Consider the following 26382-nt stretch of genomic DNA (forward strand, 5'->3'; position numbering starts at 1 on the left):
GATTTTGACATTACTAAACCTACAATTTTGTTTTTCTTCGCACACATTATCTCTTCCATGTGAAAGGCACTGGGAAGACACGGGCTGCCATGAAATTTGAAATGCCTGCAGTCAACACGAGGAGCACCTCTTTATTTCAATTTCATTTCCCGTTAATAGAGATGAACTTGGTGCACATTTGGGAAGGTTTAGAAATTGTCAAACAGAGATTCTGTAAAAGGAGTTCTGAGAATTTAAAGAAGTCTCTGTCAGTTTGGAGGATGGAAGGATAAGCATAGTTAACCATTTGGTCACCTGCTCAAATTCCCATCTCAGCAATTGTAGTCCCCCCACGTGGGGGTGGTGGAGGAGTTGGCACGGTATATCCCTATCCTTGGTGACTTCTAGGAGGTTTAATTTTTGTGACTATTTTCAAAGAAAAGGGATATTTCTGTGAATAACAGTGTCATGATCTGCCACCAACATAAATCACAGTTTCTTCAAGGAGCATCAGGAAAGGAAGTGGAAGAAAGAGTTGGAGACTACAAATTATACCACTACATAATTATGCAGCTTTATTCATATGTCTAACGTGATATCCACATGCATGTTAGCAACACAGAGGCCTAAATTATAGACATTCAGAACAACTTGAAAAAGGGAGCAGGGGAACTGTTCAAACAATTTAAATTCTCTGTCATACCAACTTGAGACTTTAGATAGAACCATCCTAGAAATATAGATTAAATTTTCCTTTTCAACTAAATCATACAGGTAGTATTTTTATGCAGTGCATATAAAAGTAAGCTCACTGTTCATCCTGTAACCAGAACTTCTATACCCAAGTATGTGAGGTGTTATAAAGAGGTAACATTATAGTGAGGAATTTTAATCTAGTTGAATGACCTTACACAAGGGGAAGCATTTTTCCAAGAGGGGCAGCCCAGTAATGAGGGTAAGGTGTGTCCTAAAACGCCCCAGAGCTCATTCTAGCTTATCAACTACTGCTACAATTCCTAATTTGTGGGGCACTTGTGCTTTTTCTGGACAGTCTATCATTTAAAGTGCTGTGAGAGACAGTTTAATCATTTTAAGAGTATGCTGTGTAACTGATCTTGGAAGTGCCCAGTACTCACCAGAGATTTATTGAAAAAACATTTGTACCATGACTGTCTTTCCTTTGAAAATAGTCAAAATATTAAAAAAAGCAGTCATGCTCAGCAGCAGTTTTCATTGATGCATTTAGAGCTTTCCTCCTCTTTAGCAATCCAGACCTTTTTAAGAAATGTCATTGCTGGTTATCCTCAATACAAAATGGCCCATCAAAGCTACCTTGGTGCAACCTTACCTCTTAAATATCAGCCTGTGCCCTCTAACCATTTGTTATCAAGTACCTTTTAGTTCAGTCATGGCAAACTCTGTTTAATACATAGAATGAAAAAGACGTGGATACAGCTCAAGGCATTTTGTATTAAATCAAATACAGGATATTTATTTAAAATGTTTTGGATGCATTCTTGAAAAGGTGTCACAAGATTTTGTATCATAATGTGCCTAAATAATTATGTGCCTAATGAGAACAATGTGAAGTTTAAAAAAAAATCCAAACAACAACAACTAAGAAAAAAATTAAGTAAGGCCATAGACAAATTTAAGTCTTCCTTAACCTTAGAAAGTACTTAGCAAATACTTGATTATAAAGGTTCTGCCTCATTTTCCTGTCTTTTGTGGCCTGGAGTTTCTAAAGTCCTCTTAAATGTGATTACCTTTTTCCTACTCTCTACTCTTTATTCTCAATACTAGATATATCTTCAGAGCACTAACCCCATATACTGGTGTAGTGGGTTAGGTATTCACTTGCCACTCATCAAGTGTGCTGACATAGGCCAAAATGGGATCTCTCTGCACAGATTTCACAAGCCATTGGGAGTGAGCATGTTGAAGGTGCTTTATCTGCAGAGTTAAATTCCTGAAATGAGTGGCAATCACCCAACCTGGCCTTCAGTACATGAAGAAACCAGAAACATGCTTGAGAGGAGGTAGGAACAGGATGCTGCTTTGTTCACTTCAAAAACCTTTGCTGTCCTATTTTCTGACCACCCTTTTGCACTGCTGCTCTTGATTTGACACAGCGTTAAGTTTGAGATAGAAGACAGTGCAGAAATGCATGTAAAGAACTTGGGAATGGAGAAGGGGAGAAGGAGGTCATATATATCAGATACAGGAGGAAAGATGCATCTGAAAGATCTCTCTCTGTTGGAAGAGATCTCCAGTCTTGTTGCCAATGAAAAACCTGTTAACATTGCTTGAGTATAAAAGCAGTCAACTGAATGTTTTTTACTTTTCTTTTATGAATAAAACTGTGTCATTCTCTAGGCATAAATAATATTGCAGTATACTACAGTGCAGAAGGAAAGTTGCTGAAAAAAGGGTCACTTAGAATTTCTCAAAAGGAATGTATTTAGGGTTGATGCTAATATAATCTATAGTGGGATAGTCCAAGACACATTTTGGGGTATTCTTCTGTTTGTGTGATTTTTCTGTATGTTAGATTCCAGACTAGACATTGGGCCATTGCTAGAGACAAACATCATCTCTGCTGTGGGAGGCAAAATAAATATATGTGTACCTTTATACATATGTACTTATGGAAAGAGAGACATTCTCTGAACCAAAGCTCTATATTGTCTCTTTAAAAATCCACAAATACAAATACAGAATCAAAACTGTAATAGTGAGGAACATATTTCCCATCTCGTGCTGCAGGGCATAAGCTAATCTGCTGCTGAGATAGGCAGGAACCCCCTTCAACCCTGTGTTGTTTTTCATTACACAACTGGCTGTTTGCATTATGTTTTTTATTAGAACTTGATTGTTTAATGACAAAGATACAGAGTTATGCTAAAATAAATAGAAAGCTCTGTAGTGGAGAAGCAGAAAATAGACTCAATGAAAAATAAGAGACAAGAACTGCTAGATTCTGCTGTGCTCACCCCAATCCCTCCAAAGCCTGCAAATGTTTTCCTCACTTACACATGCATTTTCTTTATTAACCCCCATCCCCCAGACAAACCTACAGCTGTATTGAATAGGACCTGATAATGTTCCTTCAGCCTCCTTAATTTCCATAAGCAATTTCATTCAGGGAAGTTGTGTACTAGACTGCTCTACCTTTAAAGAAACATCTACAAGACACGTCTGTGTGTTTAAACCAATCTGAAGTGCAGGGAATATTATCTGCCATAATACAAAGGATTGCAGTTCTGTTGGACAAATGTTCTCATCTGCTGCAACTAATCTATTATGTAGCTTTTGTAAATGTGTCATAATAGAACAGTAACCTCGGCAGTCTGCAGAGGTGGTTTGTATGCAGTTGTTCGGACAAGTAGTTGCTTATGTTGGAACAATTGAGTTTATTTTTGGGTTTGGGGGGTTTTTGTTCCTTTAAAATGGCCTGAAAAAAACCAATGCAGAACACCAAGTGAAACAATTTCGTGTGATATTTCATCCAAGCTGCTTTGTACTCCACAAAAAAAAAAAAAAAAAAGGTCATAGAATGGTTTGGGTTGGAAGGGATCTTAAAAATCATCTAGTTCCAACCCCACTGCCATGGACAATGCCATGCCCCTCCACTAGACCGGGTTGCTAGGTTGCTCAAAGAGCCATCCAACCTGGGAAACCTGTTCTAGTGCCTCACCACCTTCACAATAAAGAATTTCTTCCTAATAATTAATCTGAACCTGCCCTATTTCCATTTGAAGCCATTCCCCCTTGTCCTGTCACTACATGCCCTTGGAAAATTGGTCTCTCCAGCTTTCTCGCAGGCCCCCTTTATGTACTGGAAAACTGCCATAAAATGAGAGAGAAAAGAGAACAGACAAATCTGAGGTGTTCTGTGCTTAAAGGTACCCTAAAATTGTTCATAGTACCTTTTGCTGAAGGGCAAACTGTGATTGATGCTGGGTCCTAACTGGGAGAAGGTAGGCTATAATAGTGTAATTTAGTTGATGGAAAAGAAAGTGTCTGTATTACTGTAGAAGATGCAATACATTTCACATGGACTCAAGTTTCTGTTCTTTATGCTATCTTTTGGTGGAGCTGTCCGGAAACAAGCCACTCCAGGGCTCAACTCTGGTTTTGATGAAGCAAACATTCCCACTAGAGCTGTCATCTCCTGCTTGGCCGTGCTCCTGTGGAGAGTCCTCAATATCTACACCATGAAAGCTCTGGCTGATGGCAGCATCTTAAATGTGGGTCTTAAGGTTCTTCTCACTGTCCTGTTTGTAGGATGCTACTGCTCTTTCTCACCAAGTCAGTGTTTTGAGGCAAATACTACCTCGAGTTTAACCTTCCCCTGAGGCTTTACCTTCTTCTTTGACTTCCTGTGCCTTTACAATTTCTTATGCCAGTCCATACTTATGTGTATATGACACTCCGCCTCAGAGTAGCAGCCTAGTTAGTGTAAAATTTGGGAGGTCCCAATTCTTCAATGGAAACTCCTCCAAGAGTCAGATAAGACTTTTGTGACCAGGCTAAGCAGGCCTAGAGATATCAGAAGGAAAAGTCTCAAGTTCTGTTGGAAGTCAGGTGTTGTTTGGGGTCAGCATCTTAGATGAATAGACTGGTGTTTTGTAGACTTGATAAAATACTGACGTATCTGAGGCAGAAAGATGTTTGGGGTTTTTTTTGTGGTAGTGCTAGGCTACAGAAGGAATACACTGAAGGTTTCCTCCCCAGTTTAATTTTTTGTTAGAAATAAGAAAGGATGGTAACCATAGTTTTATAATGATGCCTAAGATACATCCTAGTGGATGCTACATTTCTGTCAACCTCAGTTTTAAACTACAAAAAATATCATAATGTATGATATTGAAGGACTTACTGATGAACAATTGATGCTTCAGAGCATCTGCGCTTAGTAAAATCAACAGTACAAAATGCATATTATGCGTCTTAGACCATCGGGTTGTCACTCACAAATGATGTGAAGTTTAATGCATTATTCACAAGTATAAGAGGAGACAGTCCAAAGCAGTTGTGGAGTCTCTGTTATTTTATTTTATTGTATATTGTGTTATGTTATTTTGCAAAGAGCAGAAGCTAAGTGTGTGGCTTAAAGGTGCAGAGTTTGGAATTGCATGATAGGATAAGCAGCAGCAGCACTAAAATGTTGGATCTAGGTAAAAATTCACATTCAGACTTAAGAAAGTGGAAGATATTTTGATCTGAAAGCTACAAAAACCCATCTGGGCATGAGTTCTGGATGTGGGGTTGTGTTGGGATTTTTTTTCCTTTTTCCACTTTGTAGTGCAAAGAAGCACACACCACAAAATCAAATGAAACTAGCATTAATTTGGTAGTCTCAGTTCTCATTGTTCTATTGATTCAGAAAGCTGCAAACAGATACGGAGGCTTAGAGGCTGCATTTAGGACTACTGAAGTTTGGGGGTTAAGATATATGAAAGAGGTAATGAGAGCACTCATTTAGTAAAGGAACTCTTTTTAACATCTTAACATGGAATTCTGGTATAAAAATCTTGGTTCAAGATTTGGTCTTTATAATTTTGTTGGTGGTTTCACTATTGATTACTCTTGTTTATGCACTTCTTTCCAAAAGAAAGGCCACCAGCACAAACCTTGTCCAACAGAATCTCTTGTATGCAAAACAATATTTACATCCCTATATATTTCGCCTAGTGGAAGAGAAAAAAGTAGTCTTGATCATTTCTTATTGATAACTTTAAATATTATGTCAAGCCTTAAATCAATCATATGAGAGAACAGCAGCTATTCCTCAAGATTCACTCTGGATATTTAATTTGCTAGAGTTTATACATGCAACTTGTTTTCTTTTTGCCACTTTCAGCGTTTGTTAGGTAGTAATATTGATATGGGTAGTGCAGCAAGATGTATGTCTAGTTAAATTAAACCTTCTATTGGTGAAAACTTATCTCTTGTGGGTGGCTGTGTTTTATGAATCATGTATGTCACAATATTACATTTTCGGACATGTGGTGTTCTTTACATTAGGAACTTGGATTTTTTTGGTGCTAAGTTAGTACCAAGAGTTGATGGTATGTGAAACATAGGAGAAACAGCATTAGCTGTATGTATGTGTATGTGTGTGTGTATGTAAATATATACATGTATTAGACATCCATAATTTTCTTTTGAAACCAAGCAATTTGCTCTGTTTTTTCTGAACCATTTTCAGCTGTTACTGTGGAAGGAGAACTGACAAGTGTTTCTTCAAGTATCTCCTTTTATTGGCAATTTTTGTTCATTATTATTCAGCTGGTGCCAACAACATTTATTATTTGTATATTAATGACTGGAAATTGTTAAGTGATGGAAGAGCAGTCAAACAAAGCTAGGTGGAATTAACTTTATGCATGCTTTGTAGATGATGCTGGACTTGCAGTACTCTGTGCATTCCCCAAATACTCTCTGATTAAGTACCATTTATAGACCTAATCCTGCCTAGCACAGTCTTTTAAGCAGTTTTAAAATCTTGTCTGGAAATATTGAACCCCAAGTATTTTCAAATATATTTTCAGGAGGAAAAAGAGTCTATATTGCAGTAAATCTATCTTCACAGCTACCAATTCCTTGAGCTTAATTATGACACTACTAAATGTGAAAATCTATTCAGTGCTAGGAACACTTTTCACATTACATTCATGCTAAAGATTGGCTGTTAAGAGCTCATTACTGGTAGTTTTCTAAAGAGCGGTTTATTAAACACTGTTACCTAATAAGCATCTTTGGTGGTGCAAATTGCTGAAAACAGTAATGAGTCTGATTAGACTTCATTTCAATTACGACAGCTTGTCTTGCAAAAAAAAAAAAAAAAAGAAAAAAAGAAATCTCTCCTTGATGCTTTGGAATCTGGCTACAAGGCATTAGATGGTTTAAAAGGAAAATGCCACCTCTGTATTTCCTTTCCACAGTTCAGTAATGAATAGAGAGCTGTCCAAGTAGCCGTCCAATTTAACACATTGGAAAACTAGATGGGCAGCATTGGAAGCACAATCCTGTTTGCTTAAAAATTCTACAAAGGGTTTTCAGTTAGTATATCTAAATAGGGTCATATTTAGGTTTCCTCTTCTTCCCTTGCGTAATAATATAAAGCTGTAAGACGAGAGAAAATTAAAATGATTCACTCCTACCTGCTTTGCAGAGGTTATGCATTCCTCTGATTAGTGTAATGCACCTTTCAGTTATCTGTAAATCTTTTACAGATCTGTAAATCTTTTACATGCAATTGCAAAACTGTCACAGCTTTCGCAGTACCTGATAATTCAACTTTTTTGTTCTAACTTAAACAATTTTTTTTCAGAGATAAAAACAAATCATAAGAAATTTTTACTACTGATATAAAATACTTCAGTGAATATATTTGTTTATGAACCTAATCTTTGATGCTAAATGTGTTTAACTATATTAATGTTAAGCTTTCTTTTAAGTCATTCCTGTGTGTTACTTACATATTCTGGATGGAAAGAGAAGTGTTAATAGAAAAATAATTTAAGCTTATAATTGCTGAATACTTACTAAGATTCTAATGTTCCTGTATGGCATTTTTAATCCTAAATTTATCTGGCTGCATGTTTCTAATATTATTTAACACAAAATTAGATGTAGAGTTTTATTACTAAAATCTTATATTGAATTATGCCTGGAGAAATGGCAGAAGAGGGGCACGCATGGAAGGATGCAGTGTTGCTGAAAGCGGTTGTTGGAGTCTCGAAATGTGGCTGAAGTCAGACTGCTGTCCAGTTAGTTTACAGGAAATTTTAAGAAGGTTCACATTCAATAAAGTTTGAATGCCACCTAATTAGTCATAGGAAATTAATCAGAAACTGAGCTAGTGCAGCGAATATCAGAACTCTTTATCTAGATTTTAATAAAACATTTTCTGTGAGGAATTTTTATTAAACACATGGCACAAACCCCAAATACTGGTGAATAAAATATCATTTATGTAATTACCTGCTGAATAATTGTTGCCTTAAAAGTAAAAAGTGGGGCACATATATCTCCTTTGCAGGAGATTGTAAACTTCAGTGGTTTTTCTGACTTCAAACCAGAGAAGTGACAGAAGAATCAAGCCCATGAACCTTGGGGTCTAAGTATCTTGTACTGGCTCTAAAACCCTTTTTTTGGCTCCTTTTTGTGATGTTACCTTTCTACCTTGTCTTTGAAATTCTTACAGTTAGCTGTGATATATTATATATTTTGTGAGAGAAAGGACTTTCATCAGTGTGCATCATTAAGCATCAAGTAAAATAGTGGTGGTGAGGGGTTGTTGTTTTTTGGGTTTTTTTAACAGCATACAAACACAAGTGCTATTATTCAGCTATACAAATGTGTGCCTTTAGTGTGCTTTGAGATGCTAATCAGTGGAGCTTGACTTCTGTACCCCGAAGCAAATTTTTAAAGTATTTCATCATTAGGTGTCTACGTATGCAATAACACTATGGATGAAATTACAGAAAAATAACACAGTTTATTGTTATTTAAGCTATCAACAGTGCTCAGCTTGTTATTGATATGATCATCACATGGTTTAGATTCTTGTTGTGTCTTGAAGGCTGTTTACAGAAATGGCTAAGTTTGTGTGATAGCTGCAAAGGAATGTGACATTTTATCAGCTGGGCTCTATCATTTTCTTCTATTTTTAAAACCAGCGCGTTATTTTTTTCCCGTCCTCTGAAAATGCCTGTGCACCCTCTCGATGACATACTGTGTGTCTTAGGACAACTTCTCCTGGTGCAGGATGAATTTTGCTTTTTTTTTGAGAAACATCTAATGTGAGGAGTTAGGGTTTTTTTTCTTCCCACTCTCTCCAGGAATATGGCACAAATATCAGCATACACACAGTTCAATTTCTCAGTTGAGACATTCTCTCTCTGGTGCCTTGGTGCCTGTGTGTGTAAAATACATAAATGTATATATAGAGAGAGATTTCTATATTTGTCTATAGAAAATTCTCTGTTCCCCTTCTCCCTGTCCCCGAGATAATTTGTCAAGCTAACTGAACAATCTGTATAGTTCCTTTCAAATGCTCAGGAAACAATATAGTAAGTCCCAAACCAAGAGCATGCAAAAAATTGGCTATATTCCATTTTTCAGTCGTTAATTCAGATACATTTTATTGAGTGAGCAAGAAAGAATCTTCGGAATTTGTGAAATACAATAATTGAAAGGTTTAAGTGGGGGAAAGATTTATCTCAGCTTAGTGTTTCTAGGATGTCAGTTCTTTGGTTATGCTTCTGCTTTTAATCTTGTTTCTCTGCTTTGTGGGGAGCAGGAAGGAAAGGAAGGGTCAGCTGCTCACACAGCCGAGCCCGGGAAGGAGCTGTGCTGGAGCTCTGTTTTCCCTAAGAGCGTGATTAGTACAGTTTTGATGACTTAGCTAAGGTGTTCCCTGCCTTGGGGAGGAAATCTCTGGTTCTATGTAGTAACATCATCCCTTCTTACAATGTCGTCTCTCATGTTGTAATATAGACATTGTTGGTTGGTTGTTGTTTTTTTTAATGGAGAGACCAAATAAGTGTACGGGTTAATAATACAATCCTTTTACATAGGATATTCTCTTTGGAAAGACAGTGTATGCCAGCACTAGCTGCTCTGATACTTATAGTAGAGAGAAATGTGTGTGGTGTGTGTCTGGTATGATGGAAAAAAGGGAGAGAGTGGATGAGCTCTGCTAAGAGCTCCCTGCTCTTAATCCTGAGCCACGTCAGGAGCATTCTAAAGCAGTTTATCTTCATATGTCGTCTTGTATATAAGAAACAACACTAAACCCACCAAAACTCATTTCATATGTAGCTTTTTCTACAGCCTTCAGATCAAAGTTATTTTCTTCAGGCTGGACTAAATTATACACAGGTCCCAGGAGTGAAGGACACTGAATTAATGCACTATGTCAACCAGTCCTGGTTATAGAATATTTTTATCGAAGTGTGAGACGCAACATCTCTTTACTATTTCATTAAAAATTAATGTGCAGATTTCCAAAAAGCAAAAAGCATAAATAACGTAAATTTTGTGAAAGGTTTGTACACTGTAGACACGTTGAGGTTTTTTTTTTTTAGTATCAGATTACTTCTATATATACATTTAATCAGTATTTGTTCTCATTTAGCTAATTAGCAGAGGTACTCTAATCTCAGTAAAGCAACTGTTCATACCTTTCCTATGTTGGTAGTTTTTTCCTTTAAAAGGAAAGCAATATTCCTGGTTGCAAGCTGGAGCATTATATTATTGGCCCATATAAATTTGCTTTTTCGCTTTTGTTAGTTGAATGTAATGAGTCAAACCTGACTACAGTTATTTGAAACTTACTGAAATTGAGCTTTGCCTTCAAATTTGCAAAGTGAATAGGGCTGGCTAGATAAATGTCTGGAATTAACCTTCTGTTGCTGTACATAAAGCTGTGAAATACATATATACTTTTTTTTAAGTGAGGCGAGTGAAAAATATATGGAAAATTATATTGTAGTGGAATTTATACAGAGTGCTGCTGCTGTTAATTGGCGGAAAATACATTTTATATAACTCTTGCTATGTAACTTGGTCTTGTGTTTTAGGGCAAGGTGATTTTCTAGCATTTTCGAACAGCTTGATATAAAAATAATTCAGCATCAGTTAAATCTCTATTGTGCTCCCACTTTGTTCAAATAAAGTATGTCCCTTTATGGCAGTTTTAACCCCATTTATCCTCATGCACAAGTGCTCACCTGTTATTTACTCACATAAGAGAAGGTCGATACTGCAGAACAAGGGGAGTGCTCTGTTGTGACATAAAACATACATATTCATTAGCTCTGCTGTCCCTATGGACATGTGTGGTATGTCCTGATGATCTTCATTTGGCAAAAGGAAGCGAGCTTAAGAAGGAAATTGTCTTAATGGATTTACGATACGTGAAAAAAAGGTTTTAAAAATGCTTTATTTGTGGTAAGGAACCAAAGCAATAATTCTAAGTGTGAATGAAAGAGTAAAAGGAAGCAATTTACTGAAACATGATTAGCAACAGAAATAGAAAAATAATAGAATCCAATATTTGAAAATTATAATTTTCATATGTTAATTTTTTCCTCCTAGAAGAGCTTAGGTCAAGATCTGAATGTTCCATAACAGTCTCCCTAGTCCTGAAAATTTATTCCTTCTGCCTCTCACTTACTTGCTAAAAAACAAGTTCAGGGTTTTGTGTTTCACCTGCTTCAGTTGATTACATGAGAAACACAATAAGGCATGAAGGTATTTTGTCTGCTCTGCTTTTAAGGATCTGTGTTATTCTCTTTCAAGGTAAATGTGCCCTAAACTTCGCTTCTGGAAGGGAAACCAAATAAAAGGCTACTTCTGCTATTTTGTTGCTTAAAAAGAGAGTATATATTTTGCTGCACTTTTAGAAGGTTCAGTTGGGTTTATTGGAGCCTTGAAAGAAGCACTTCGGTGGGAGCACAATCAAGCTCCATGTAGAAACTATTTTGCATTTGCAAATATACATAAATACTTGTGCCAAGTGGCCAAGTATTCATTCATGATTACATTTTATCATCTGAATATTTTATTTCTCAGAATCACTAGTTATCCTGCAGTAGTTATATTGATTCTCATGTTTATATAGGCATAAATTGCAGATTATGTAGTATATTAAATGTTTTTAAAATACATTATAGCTATAAGTGTGCATTCATTGGACTGCAAAAAGTAATTTTTTAAAATAAAAATTATGCTTACATTTGTTTACAGTTATTGTTCTTGTGAGTATTCTCTCAGAAATTATGATGATCTTATTCCTTTGGCATTGACAAAGCATGGTAGGTCCTTTAAAGGCATGGTACTGTTCAGAGCTACTTGACAAAAACAGCTTAAAAATTTAAATCCTGCCAAGAGAAAGCATCATAATAGGTTAAAAGGAAACGCAGTTGTTTTTGTCAGTGCTTTCTAGTTGATTCAGAAAGGTGTTATGGGGAAATGAGTACAGTGAGGGCAGACTGATAAAGTCAAATATTTCAAAGATAAACTAAAATTAATCATAAATATGACCAATTCTCTACATAGCTGGGTTCCAAGATGTGTGCATAAATGGTTTTGCTTGCGGTAAGGACGACTGTGCATCAGTGTGATTAGAGTGCAAGGATGGAGCCCTGAACTGAGAATGTTTTTCTGGCAAGGACTGCTGCCACAGAGAAACCAATACCTCCATGGTGGGCAGCATCCTGGGAGGTCGTGTGAGTGCTTAAGTAATGGCTACAGTCCCCAACAGCCACATCTGTGGGCTGCTGCTGGGTTGGCCTATGGATCTGACCTGCTTCTGCTGGCAAAATATGCTAGTGCCATCTCTGGACCTAGTTCCTCTTTGCTTCTTGACTATTATTTCTCCTTATTTCTGTTTCTTAAGGCCTTTGAAGCTGATGGATCTCCTAAAGGCTGTTTAGCCAGAAATGTCTTTGTGACTGTCAAAGGCACTGCTTTATGTAAATGGCAGGGAGGGGGCTTGGGGGAGGGAGAACTCATTTGCTGTAGATGTATTGCAATTTGCTGTTGTAAGGTGTGAAAGTGTGATTTTAAAGGAATAATCATTTGACAATGTTTAAGTTAAATAATGGGGATGTATCAGTTTGAGATTTCACATCTGGAATTTCATTTTTAACGGGTCCAAAATCTCATAAAATATATAGCATTTTTCTTACTGCTGTTATCTGTAAGTGCTGTTGACATGTATGTGGTCCTCCATATTACTTGTGATTTAAGTGTTTTGTTTTAAAGACTGAAATGCTTTCGCTATCTTGCTAGATGGAAATCGTATTGTAAATACCCTGCCAACAGCTTGCTGCCAACAACAACTGGTGCGCGGGGCATGCATATATAGTAAGAGGAAGAACAGACCCCTACCAAGAAAATGCTGAGAGCACTTTCCAGGCCTGTTTTTTTGAGTCTGTGGCTGCCACTTACTGAAAAAAGCTTCCAAAGTTGGGACTGTACAGCTGGGCATCTCAGTTGGAGGTTCATCTTCCCACCGAGTCCTTTGACGTCAAAGGAGTTCCTCATGGACTGGAGCAGAGGTCTTCACTGAGTAATTAGAAAATAAATGTGGGAATCATTTTCTTTTCTTTTTTTTTTTTTTCCGCAAAACATAATTAACTCAATCCACTCTTCAAAATCCCTCCTGTTTCCAATTAAGAGAGATCAGTTGCACTATCTTCAAACAGCTGAAATTATGCTTATTAATAAAAAATGGAGTGTAAAAGAATTGTTTTATCTCGAATTAATTTTTATTATTATGCGACATATGACAGTATACAGTCTTATGAAATATTATCAGATTTAGTACAAATCCAGGGAGTTGTGTGTCCTACATCTTGAACAGCGGTTACAGTATGACTCATTTATTTAGCTCTGCCCCATGCTTAAGAAGGATTTTAAAACGTGGATTTAGGGTCTGAAGTTCAAGGTCCTAACACCTTCAGCTCAGTAAGGCATTTGAGGCATACTGGCCAGTGAAGTACCTATTCAAGTCAATAGCTGTTTTGGCAGAGCCAATATCTGTATGTCCACAAGAAGAAAACCCGTGGCTAAAATCATTATGGTCTGTTGTGTAAATACTCAGTGTCTTGAATCATTGTGGACAGGGCTGAGAGTAGCAGTTCAGTGGGCAGGGACAGTTTTGGGGTCTATGGCGAAACATGTAGACAATCCAAAGTGATGAAGTTCACATCCACTTTGAAGTCTAGAGGGAAAAGAGTTGGTGGTACTCAGAGCTGTGATTTTGGAGTTGTTTCCTACCTTGAACAGTGTGTTCCCACCAGTCTGTTATGGACACTTATCAGAAGCATCTCATTTACTTGTTCCCTCCTGGTACAGTCTAACCCTTTTCAACAGCACATTAGGCAGTTGCTTGGATCATATTAACAAGAGGCCTGAAGTTAACCTGCTTGTACTACTGATGTTTACAAAGGAACCTGCAGATCTGTGCTAGGTAGGACCTGTGTACTGCAGGGGTGAACAGGCAGGAATAGAGGGGAAGAATTATTTCCTTTTGCCTCAGGTATGTTGAAGGAACAGTTGAAGGCCCCTGATCCAAACTGAGACTTTGATAGGCTGCTTGGGAAGGTTGGTGGGCTGCCCTGTTTCTAGTGCCTTGTGCACAATAGCTCTGTGACATTCAGGTGTTTTTCACCAGCATCTCTGGAAGTGAAATGCATCCTCTGGTGGTATCTTCAGAAAATCACAGCTGCATATGATTTAATTTTAGTTTGATTATTTCATTAGAGGTGTAAATAGATGAGAGGTTTACTAAAGTTCCAGTATCCTTTGTGTAAAGCACATTGTTGCTACCCAAGTTGGTAAGTTGGGACACTAAATCCTTTATGGTGGTTTCATCCAGTGTGGTCTTAGCTAGTATTTCTGGACATTTCCATCCCTATTTTCAACAGAAACTCTTGTATTTAAATTGAAAGGAAAGGCTAGTTATTTATCTTTTTTGACAGATATAATCCTGTAAGGGGATGAGAAATTTGACCTGATACTGAGGGCACCAGCACTGGGGGGTTCTTTGTATGCACAAACTCATTCAAGCTCCCAGCAGAATCAGGCCCAGGATGTGTAGGATGTTGCTTGTTCCTTTTTGCATTCAGATTGCAATGTTATTTTTTTGCGACTGGCATGTTTTTTCCTTTTTTTTTTTTGTTTCTTTTAATTCATAGATCTGAATATATAAGTAGACTTCTGCCATATGGAAAATGATGAAGTATTGTGTATTATATTTTCCATTTTCAGACTAAAAATTAGAAGGGGAAAAATGGTCAAACACTTGGTTCAAAGTAGTTCAATAATGAAATTGTTGGCTATAATTACTTTAAATGTAATTCAGATAGATCCAGCTGGAAGAATTATAGAAGAGGGATGTACAGCAAGGCTGTCAGGACAAGGAAAAATACATACTGCAAAAAAAGCCTACACTCCCTCCCTATATAATGCATTAAATTTATCTTAAAAGCAGTTCTCTGATAAGTACATACCTGTACTTAAAGAACAGAATCCTTTCCTTTTGCCTTTTACAGCCCATACCTGCACACTTTACACAGTTCAAAAATGTCGATAGCTCAGAGGATTCCTAAGTTAGCAAAGTTTTTTTTTGAAAAATACATTCAGCCTTGCATTGCTTTTGGATTTTCAGTAAGTTATTAAGCAAATACATTATCTGCAGGACTGTGGTTTGTGTCAGAGTTCAAATTACACTTAAATAAAAAATGCAGCCTCTAAATATGCCCTCATTTACCTGATTTTAGACGTTTATGTCAGCATTTGGATTCCTAAAACAAGAAATGCAGGAAGATTTATCAGCTCAAACAAAAAGCAATTACTAAAATAAAATTTAAAATATGGAGAGGAAGTGGCTACAAACAGGAAGGGAGGAGGGAGAGAAATATTTGCATAATTAAAAAGAATTACAGCTTCTTCTTTTTATATCCCAAGTCAGACATTTGACTTTCTTCAAACAATTTTTGAACTATTAACAAATAGAGTCAAACCTAGCAAAAGTTTGCTACTTTCTCAATTATTATCAAATTGAGGAAATGCCCCCCAGTCCAGACCATTCTACTGGTCTCCATGTAAATACTTCTTCACTGCTTACTAAAGCAAAAAATATGCTTATGGTTAACTATTAACCTATGCTTCCAAATAACACTAATGATTGCGATGTGCTGGAATAAATGCTCATGTTTCATGGGATGAGAACAGTCCTGTTCTCTTAAGCTTATCTAATCAAAGCCTAATCCTGCCTTTACAGCCTTCGTTAAATGCACTGGTATTTAATATGCATCAATAAATAAACTTTCAATTATTGTGCAGTGAGCATATCCAAAGATAGCATGACAATGTGAAACTACTGGTCTATCTAGCAATTATTCTAAATAAAGGATGCTGATGATGTGATTTCCCCCCTCCTCTTATAATGGATAATTTAGATTTTCTGACATTCTTTTGCAGCCTAATAATAAGGAAAATAAATTAATCTAGACAAATAAAATTCAAAGGATTTAATTTCTACACCATCTAAGTACATCTCCCCCCTGTGACTAGAAATTTAATTATTTTAAAAGCACATGATCCATTCTAAATAAAAAAGACCAATTGATGAAATTTTTTAAGTATTTGTGAAAGGTATTTTGAAAAGCTTACGAAGTGGGTAGTGTGTGATATATGTTGTTGTACTCTGACCTAGTGCATTCTTTTATCTCTTTAAATTGAGTAGCCTTTCTTTTACAAGCAGTTAAAGACAACGTGCCAAAAGCATATTCACTAACTACAGCGCAAGTACCAGCCCGGCCAGGTTTTCTGCTCCATCCATGTCTATTTTACCTTCTTTTTCAAGAGTTTCACTGCTGCTTTACTATATTCTTTGCAAAGAGTCTTTCTCATGGCATCTGTTCATTAGTATCTAGTGAAACATCAGTCTACTCAAGTTCTGCATCTCTGTGACAGAAGCTTTCAGTATTTTGGTAACCTTATAAGCCAAATATTGCAGAACACATATAGGTTTTGTTTGTTTGTTTGTTTTGTTTGGCGCTTTTTTTTAATGGGGCAATGAACTTGTATGATATTATGCAGTTCTGTGTTACAGGAACATTCATATTTTTGCCTTTTAAAAAAGCTGGTAGTAAATATCATGACATTAGAAGAATTTTAGATACTGATTGCTTGCACTTGGCTCTTGGTGATTTGCGCTTCAGATTTCCAGCAGAATGTAACAAAGTATGATTTCTGGAAAGCTTCTTATAGTTTCTCATTAAAATCGTATTTTTTAATGCAATCATTTAATTGCATGATTTCTATAATTTCTCCCAATTTCATGATATACTTACTCCTTCTGAAAGGCAGTGGTTGAAACATCAGAAACAATTAGCAAAAAATATTATATTAATGCTAAATGAAAGAAATAAATCTGCCAAAATCTCAGTCTCAAAGCTGCATTTGTCAAAAGCACTTCTCTGAATTAACTTTTGTAGCATAACTGTATAATTGTTAACAGACATTTTTCTCAAGTTGTCAAAGTGTTTGAAAAAAGAGAGAAAGAGAACACTTATGAAGAAAAAACCCACAAGTAATTAATGGCATGCTCAGGTGGAGTGAGATTTGCAATACTTGTACTAACAAAATATAAGGCTCAATTAGAGGTACTTTGCAGTTTTCAGCCTAAGTTTAAATGATTTTGAGATTTGCAAATACATGAATCAAAAAAAAAAAGAATAATCCAAATGCAAATTAGTGCAACCACAATAAAATATAATTGCAAATGAATCTGTTGCTTTATTCATTTATTGTGTAATTACTGCAATCCTTCCCACCTTGTTTTCAGTATTTCTTAATCATTAAGTCGGAAGCATGACAGCAGTGCCAGCCCTGGCATGATTCTCTTTGACTAAAACCTTGTAAATTAACACAATTAGCACAGCATCATCCTGCTAATTAACTTCCAGTGTCTGGTGCAGTGGTTTTGCAAACAAGGAAAAGGGAGTCAGAAGGGAATAAACATGCCATTCTGTTACCAAACTGTGTGCTGTGTTAGGCTTAGCTCAGCGAGGCTAAGCTGGCCATGTCAGATGCCAGAGTCAGGCAATGAAGAGCTAAAGGGGTTGGGGAGAGAAACAGGAGGGGGTAGAAGCTGTCAAAATAGACTGCAGTAATTCAGAGGGGAGCGAGTGCCACAGATGCTTCATTTCGACTAGGCCTCCGCCTTATCAGAGAATCTGTGCCAGAGGGCACAAGACTGTTTGCAAAAACCACTTTTGGTAATACGAGAGAGATTAAGGAGGTCTATTTGATACAGCTGTACAAAACACAGCAATGTGTCTGCCATGCATAGGTACGAGTTGGAGGGGGTTGTCTTAACGCTTGTAAATTGCTCGTATGCGATGCAGTGGATTACAAGGGGGGGGATAATTCACATCACATTATGAAAAGATTAATTGCTCTAAAATGAAGTTTGCTTTTCTTTTTAATTTTTTTTATTGATAGGTTTTGTTTTGGTTTTGTGTTGTTTGTTTTGGGGGGGTTTTATAGCTAGCTGTGAAAGCCACAGAACTTTTAGGGACTTAGCTTCATTTCCTTTTCCTTTTCTTCATCTTTTTTTTTTATTTTATTTTTTTCTTTAACCCTCTTTCTTTGTACCCTGGAGGCTGTGAAGCGGAGGGGGGGAAGAGAGAGCAAGCAACGAGACCGACAGACAAGTCATGCTTGTTTTTTTTTCCAGACCCTCAACAACAGAACTGAGAGGCAGAAAGGAGCCAGTTGTAATTCATACCGAGTTGTAGGCTTTGTGTGATGAAAGCGACAGAGCGCTGCCTGGGAGATTGCTTTGCTGCACTCCACGAAGCAGATTTGAAACTGTCGTGGACCACTTTAGATGAGAGTTGGATTATGGAATGACCTGCTATGTCTGTGTCATATTGTTCTGCGCAGGGTGCATTATACTCTGCTAACTAGGTGTTCAGTACCAAATAAGAGAGGTATCCTAGATGTGATCTGTCAGCTGTGTCTCATATTTTTGTATTTGTTAAAATACAAAATTGAAACAGTGATGAAAGAGGACAGAGCCTTGTATGTTAACAGTAAATCTGCACTCAGAGTATTTAAAATATACTGTCTTATTTAATTACTTCGAGAAATATAACATTACCTGTATTTTTTATACAAACAAATAGCCCCCTACCGAATTGGCAAAAAATGTGGCTACACGTGTATGTGCCTGTATTAAACCAGGCAGTTCATAGTGCTTCATAAGGCTGTTGTATTTCCTTTCTTTAAGGACTGGTGGTGTTAAGTACAGTGTTTCAGAGAGCTGAAGAAGTTTACAGATAGTATGTTTGAGAACTCATTTAAATGTGAAAGAGGCTGAGGTCATTGTTAACTTTGTTGTTTCCTGCTGCCCTAGGCTTGAAGATGCAGTGGACGCCGGAGCATGCCCAGTGGCCAGAACAGCACTTCGATATCACTTCAACCACCCGGTCCCCTGCCCACAAGGTAGAAGCCTACCGGGGGCACCTGCAGCGCACCTACCAGTATGCCTGGGCCAACGATGACATCTCAGCTCTGACCGCCTCCAATCTGCTGAAAAAGTATGCAGAAAAATATTCTGGTATTTTGGAAGGCCCAGCCGAGCGGCCCATTCTCAGCAATTACTCTGAAGCTCCCTCGGGGCTGGTGAACGGTCGGAAGAACGAAAGTGAGCCTTGGCAGCCATCACTGAACTCGGAGAGCGTGTATCCCATGAACTGTGTCCCAGATGTCATCACTGCCAGCAAAGCTGGGGTAAGTGCAGCCCTCCCTCCCGCAGATGTCTCAGCCAGCATCGGGAGCTCTCCTGGAGTGGCCAGTAACTTGGCTGAACCCAATTACTCCAGCAGCACCTGTGGAAGTCACACCGTTCCCAGCCTTCATTCAGGGCTCCCATCTCAGGAATATGCCACAGGATACAACGGCTCGTACTTGCATACCAGTTACAGCAGCCAGCCAGCACCTGCACTTCCATCCCCTCATCCATCTCCCCTGCATAGCTCGGGACTTTTACAGCCCCCCCCCCCACCACCACCATCAGCCCTCGTCCCCGGCTACAATGGGACCTCTAACCTCTCCAGTTACAGCTACCCTTCTGCCAGTTATCCTCCTCAAACCGCTGTTGGCCCTGGGTACAGCCCTGGGGGTGCCCCACCACCCTCAGCTTACCTGCCTTCAGGAATCCCTGCTCCAACCCCTCTGCCCCCCACCACTGTCCCCAGCTACTCCTACCAGGGCCACGGTCTGACGCCCATCGCACCGTCTGCCCTGACAAACAGTTCAGCCAGCTCTCTCAAAAGGAAAGCTTTCTACATGGCAGGGCAAGGAGAAATGGACTCCAGTTATGGAAATTACAGCTATGGCCAACAGAGATCTACACAGAGTCCCATGTATCGAATGCCAGACAACAGCATTTCGAATGCAAACAGGGGGAATGGTTTTGACAGAAGTGCTGAAACATCATCCTTAGCATTTAAGCCAACAAAGCAGCTAATGTCCTCTGAACAGCAAAGGAAATTCAGTAGCCAGTCCAGTAGGGCTCTAACACCCCCATCCTATAGTACTGCTAAAAACTCACTGGGTTCGAGATCAAGTGACTCGTTTGGGAAGTATACCTCCCCAGTAATGAATGAGCACGGTGATGAGCACAGGCAGCTCCTCCCTCACCCAATGCAAGGCCCGGGACTTCGTGCAGCTACCTCATCCAACCACTCTGTGGACGAGCAACTGAAGAATACTGACACCCACCTCATTGACCTTGTTACCAATGAGATTATCAACCAAGGACCTCCTGTGGACTGGAGCGACATTGCTGGCCTAGATCTGGTAAAGGCCGTCATTAAGGAGGAGGTTTTATGGCCAGTATTGAGGTCAGATGCATTCAATGGACTGACTGCTCTACCTCGGAGCATCCTTTTATTTGGACCTCGGGGAACAGGCAAAACATTAATGGGCAGATGTATAGCTAGTCAGCTTGGGGCCACGTTTTTCAAAATCACTGGCTCTGGCCTTGTCACAAAGTGGTTAGGGGAAGGAGAAAAAATTGTCCATGCCTCCTTCCTTGTGGCAAGGTGTCGCCAGCCCTCGGTGATTTTTGTTAGTGACATTGATATGCTCCTTTCCTCTCAAGTGAGTGAAGAACACAGTCCAGTAAGTCGGATGAGAACCGAGTTCCTTATGCAGCTGGACACTGTACTGACTTCTGCTGAGGACCAAATAGTAGTAATTTGCGCCACGAGTAAACCAGAAGAAATTGATGAATCTCTTCGAAGGTACTTCATGAAACGACTTTTAATCCCACTTCCTGACAGCACAGCGAGACACCAGATAATAGTACAACTGCTCTCACAGCACAATTACTGTCTCAATGACAAGGAGGTTGCACTGCTTGTCCAGCGCACAGAAGGCTTTTCTGGACTAGATGTGGCTCACTTGTGTCAGGAAGCCGTGGTGGGCCCACTCCATGCCATGCCAGCCACAGACCTTTCAGCCATTATGCCCAGCCAGTTGAGGCCAGTTACATATCAAGACTTTGAAAATGCTTTCTGCAAGATACAGCCTAGCATATCTCAAAAAGAGCTTGATACATATGTTGAATGGAACAAAATGTTTGGTTGCAGTCAGTGATGCTACTTAAAAAAAATGTAATGAATGTTGGCACACACAGAATCTGCTACATAGGGTAGAAAACCCTTTTCAGTAGTGTTAAAATTGCAAAGGGTACTGGGAAGACTACAATTTACCTTGCCTCTAAAGAGCCAGGGTATACTTGAAGGAAAAGTGCATCAAACAAGAGCTGCTGATCTGAAAAAGCCACACATGACAGAAAGCGCATGTTGATGCTCAGTTCTGTTCAAGCTAGACAATACTCACCAAGGAGCAAGGTGCAAGTGGGTTGATTTCAGAAGGACATGAACCCTGTGTGTTGATTCCATTCTGCTGTTCTTGAGATTTAGTTGCTGTCAAGTGCCTGAAGTGGTGCTTTATTTTTTGTTTGCCTCACAATTACATTGGTGGCATGTGCTAATATAAAGAGCTTTAACTTCAAACATTATTGGACTAAAGAGATGAACGGTTGTGTTGCGACAGAGAGCCAGATTTTTGCTATTCTAAGAGCAACAGTATTCCTCAATCCTGTCTGTTCTGTGGTGTTAAACTAAGAACAGGTAAAACAGGGTAATGGTAATCTGGACCTTAATTTCTGCAGTTCATTTCTTTTAATGTTCTGTCTGCAAAAACTCAGGAAAGTGATTGTGATTTGTACAGTACCTCAAAGGAATGTGTTGAAAGCACTATGTACTGCTGAGAGTTATAGGCTAGGCTTCAATGTTACTTTATATTAAATATGTATGTTTACCTCAACAATTGGAAAATGGCAAGGAAAATTACTTTGAATGTATCCAGGAAAAAACTAAAGTGTGATATGACTGAAGCTTTACAGTTTTTAAAAATAGAAACAGAAGCATTTCCCCGTGTTCAGGAATGGTTCTTTTGCCAATTTGTCAGATCAAACCAGAGCAGAGTGATTTTTCTTGTTGGTAAACTGTAACAGTTTTCAGCATATTGCTCCTTGATAATTACATGATACAGTCTTTAGAAGGTGCATAGATGAATAAAAGAGCCACTTAATCGGTTTATGTTAGCATCTGAAACAGTCAAACATAAGATTTGGTAGGATTCTGAGAGGCAAATTACCTTAAGCTGTGACAGCTGGCCTTTGTTGCATGGCCCTAGTCATAGTTTTGAGGCTATTTTGGTGAAGCTGTAGGGAGTAGAATCAGTATAGGTCGCTGGCAGAGCTATGAGTTGCAGAGCTGTTTATAGCAATGCAGTGGACTGTGACCAAACAAACAGTACAAATAAAGCAAAACTGAACCCTCAAAGTACATTTACTTCCCTTCCCAAACTGTAAGGTTGAGTTTTTGTTGTGTATGTACGGCTTCATTGTCCTTAATGCAATATTCATTTAGCATCCATTAGAAATCTTAGGCTGAAGTGTGCCCACCATTATTTCTACCTCAGTTTTGTTACATTTCTCTTGGAAAGCAAAGTAAGAAATAGGGCAAAAAACACCACCAACACAAGTCAGATTACATTAGGAATGTGAACCTGCTAAACAAGTTTCAGAGAGCTGCTGTTTTTTCCCCTGAAGTCAAGTTTTTCTCTGTGTTAGTGCTCTTTACCCCCTCCTTTCTCCTCCCCCAAATATACACATCCTGGTGTCTTCCTTCTGGAAAGACTCGCTGGCATGTGTGGCATTTTGCTCAGTTCACCCTCCCCACCCCTTTGGCCCCCCTCTTTCTTTTTATCCTTTAATGCTTTCTGTGCAACTCTTTTGGTGACAGCTGACTGATGTTGGGTAATGTCTCTGAGCAAGAGCAGTGTGTGTTGCAGCTGCCCAAAGCCTCTGCCATCACATGAACAAAACAGCCTTGCTTTTTTGAATGTATTTTTTGTTTGTTTACTTTAAAGAAACAGTAACAAAACTGTTGCAAAGCACTGGCATTTAATGTTTCTCCTAAGTAATGTACGTTCAAGACCATTAAATAAATGCACTGAAAAGCCCCAAGAAGAGAGATACCAATCTGTTACTAGGTCATGTTTGTCTTCTCAAAAATTGTACAGACCTTGTCCGTTTTGTTAAATCGGTGGAGACATTTAGCGTTCAGAAAGCTAATGAGGGATTTTGTGATATTGCTGGAAATTTATGACTCTTGATTATTACTTTCCTTTATTTTTCTTTTAAGATATATATATATTTAGATAGAACATGCTAAAAACAGAGCAAATAAACCAAAATCTAATTTAAGATGGATTCCTGGCAAACATTTTGTCTATCTAAAATTTTATGTTTTAAGCATAAAAGTACCATTTTAAAAACAGTGCCTTTCATTAAGGATGTAGAAAGTAAGATTTAAGTACATCACCTGCTTTTCTTCTTTATTTTCCCTTTTTTTCATTTCTTTTTTCTTTTAATTTTTTATTATTTTTTTCTTTTCAACAGCAATTACAGTCTATGATCCTTGTTATGACCCAGTCTTTCTGCTTACCCAAACCCCCACAGGCTGCTTCTTCACCCTGGTCATTCCACCATCCTCATATTTGGGAGATCCTGATGTCCCCATTAGCCCTAGGTTCACACTGATCACACTGGCAAGTACGCTGTTGCATATTGCTGACCCAATTTCTGTCTTAGACATTGCCTTTCATACCTGCCTTTGAGCTATGCTCATTTAAAAGGCTCAGACAAGTTTCAATAAACTGTTTCTCCTAACTGTACTCCTAACAAATTTTTTTGCAGCTTATAAAATGAAAACTTAACGCACTAGAGTGTTTTTTCCCCTCTTTTTGTCCAGTAGCCAAACCAAAAGAAAGCAAAATTGTAGATGGTCCCTTTGACTTTCAGCTTTAAGTCATTCTCTTTAAAAAGTCATTCTGGGAAACAGATTTTTCAAATGTTAACCAAAGTGAGAAGCAGGCAGAAACTGAGATGGTGTGCAAATGCAGGTTCTACACACACATGCTCATGCTCTTCAGGTCTTGATTCAGCTTTGGGGCAGCAGAAAAAAACTTCACCCCTATCACAGCTGCTGTAAGGAGAGGAAAACAGAGCCAGATTGTTACCCAAATCTTTCCTTACTGCCGACTGTCCTTGACTTTGCTCTGGGAGGGTTCCTGTTGAATTTGGTGAGAACTTGGCCAGGAACTGCTAACAGGAGGCACCTTAACCCTTCTCCAATTGGTTTCTGGCCACTCCTTTGATGGAATTCAGGGCTGAACTGGCTAAACCCCCTGCCATATCCTGTCCTTCTTACTGCTTTCCTTCCTCCTCCCACATTCAGCCCCTGCTTTTTCCCTAGTGTGCAGGTTTTGGCATGCTGCTGGTCCTTCACCCCTCAGCAACCTTCTTGTCAAGGAGGGTCCAGGAAGGGCAGAAGAACGATCCTGAACTTGAGCAGGTCCCAAAGGTTAGGATTGTTTTTGAGAAGAGAGACAAAATATGTTTTAATGGTGTTTTCAGGATTAAGTATTTGCTGGTCTTAGACCTTTCTATGGTAGAAGGCCATTTGTTGTCTTTCACAATTAGGCAAAGCTGGGGGCTGCTGCCACAGAAATGTCGAAGTGGTTGGCTGGGGCTTCCTGCCACTGACACAGCCCTGAATTTTAAGGAACCTGAAATGGTTAAAGAGCACTTGCTGTGTCAGCCTATCACTGCAGATGCTTTACGTTGTATTTTTATGTGTGGATTCCATTCTGCATCAGCTCATTTTCTTCCTTGTACCTTCAGTAACAATTCCTACAGCAACAAAAGTAAAATAAATTGGAGGAATATATCTGCAAGCTGAAGGATCAATATCAATTCAAGGAGGAGTTCATAATGACCTTATGTGAGACAGAAAGGGAAATACTCTGTACTTCTGGCATGTTTCTCTTCAAAATATTTAGAACATTAGTGACAATATATAAAAGTTTGCTGACTGAGCTGATCAATGGAATGTGAAGGCAGTTTACTTTAAGGCTATTTACTTTCACAGGGATTATTTATCTATTAGTCAGTCTGTATGCTACTCAAATGCAGATAGATGGGCAAAATGTTTTCTTGAGCATTACAAACCTACCAACGGGAAAATCAACCATCTGACTAAAATACAGAGGCCAAACACCATCTGGGTGTCTTTACCAGCTATTTGGAGGCTGTGCCCTGTAAAATAGTACAAGGTCATATTTAGGTGTTTTTTCATAGGATGTTTCTTTAGGGGATTGTGTAGTTAAAAAGATGCAAATTAATTCCTGCATCAAGATGTTAATACACTGAAAGCAAGTTTGGGGATATATCCAAGGTTTTCACTGTCCGCAAATACATATGACTTCAGGTAAAGGGCTGTTCTTATAATCCCCCTGCATTTTTCTCTCAAGCACTCCATCACGAGAGAGAGTGCATTACTCAGATCTGAAGGATACACTTTGTCACAAAACAAGGCCACCAAAAGTTGTAGGGCCTCCTACCCTTTCACTTACACCAATCTGAAGGTGGGATAACCTTCTTGACTTAAAGGAATTACTCCTGATTTCTGCCCTTGTTAGAAAAGTCATCCCTCCAATGTATAATAATCTATGTCTGTTGGTTTTCATCATCAGCTCTGAAAGCTAACCTTGTCCTCACAGCACTAACTCCTTTCCATCTTGTATGTGTGCATGTGTGTATATAATATTTATATGTGCATACACACCATGTCCAAAAAATAGCTTTGTCTCTTTACTTAGAAAAAAAATAAAAAAAAGGAAAAGTCATTTAATCGTCTGCAAATTTATATGAAGCACATTAGTAAACATGGAGATAATAGTATTTCAGAATTCAAAAAAAGCCCAGCTGTGCTGGTGACTAACCAATACATGAACTGAAGCTCACACTCTGCAAGGACCTTTGGTTGACATTCGATTTTGAACCTGCCAGATGCATTTTTGTGAACCAGGGATACTGCATCTTTAATGAACAAGTCTCTACTCTTTCCCCTGTTTTTAAATACAACACAAGCAGTGTAGCACTAGGCACTGCAATTGTCAAAGACAATTAGACTGAAAGCAGGAAAATTTCACCTCCCTGTCTCAGTGATATGTAGAATGTCGGCAGTATGGGTCAGCCTTGCCACAGAGTTGTGTGAGAATATATGAATCAGTCCTATAGAATGTTAAATATTTATAAAATGGTTCTGTACTACACCAAGGTTGGGAGCACATTCATTCCTTCTTGTTGTTTTATAATAGAAAAAAAGCAAAAGTTTATTTCCAAACCTAAACTTTATGTGGTTCTTTTTTTTTCTTTTTGTT

At 38.5% G+C, this 26382-nt stretch overlaps 1 protein-coding gene across 3 annotated transcripts in view; it reads left to right on the forward strand.

Moving 5' to 3' along the window:
- FIGN (fidgetin, microtubule severing factor) overlaps positions 1-26382 on the forward strand; it is a 105535-nt gene that overhangs the window by 76943 nt on the left and 2210 nt on the right. For all 3 annotated transcript variants that reach the window (XM_064661040.1, XM_064661042.1, XM_064661041.1), the window contains one exon: positions 18932-26382. This exon is cut by the window's right edge and continues 2210 nt beyond it. In XM_064661040.1, the coding sequence (XP_064517110.1) occupies positions 18932-21180 (2249 nt within the window). In that variant the 3' untranslated portion in view covers positions 21181-26382. The remainder of the gene's footprint in view (positions 1-18931) is intronic.

This window comes from Pseudopipra pipra, chromosome 7, assembly GCF_036250125.1.
Source record: "Pseudopipra pipra isolate bDixPip1 chromosome 7, bDixPip1.hap1, whole genome shotgun sequence".
NCBI lineage: Eukaryota > Metazoa > Chordata > Aves > Passeriformes > Pipridae > Pseudopipra > Pseudopipra pipra.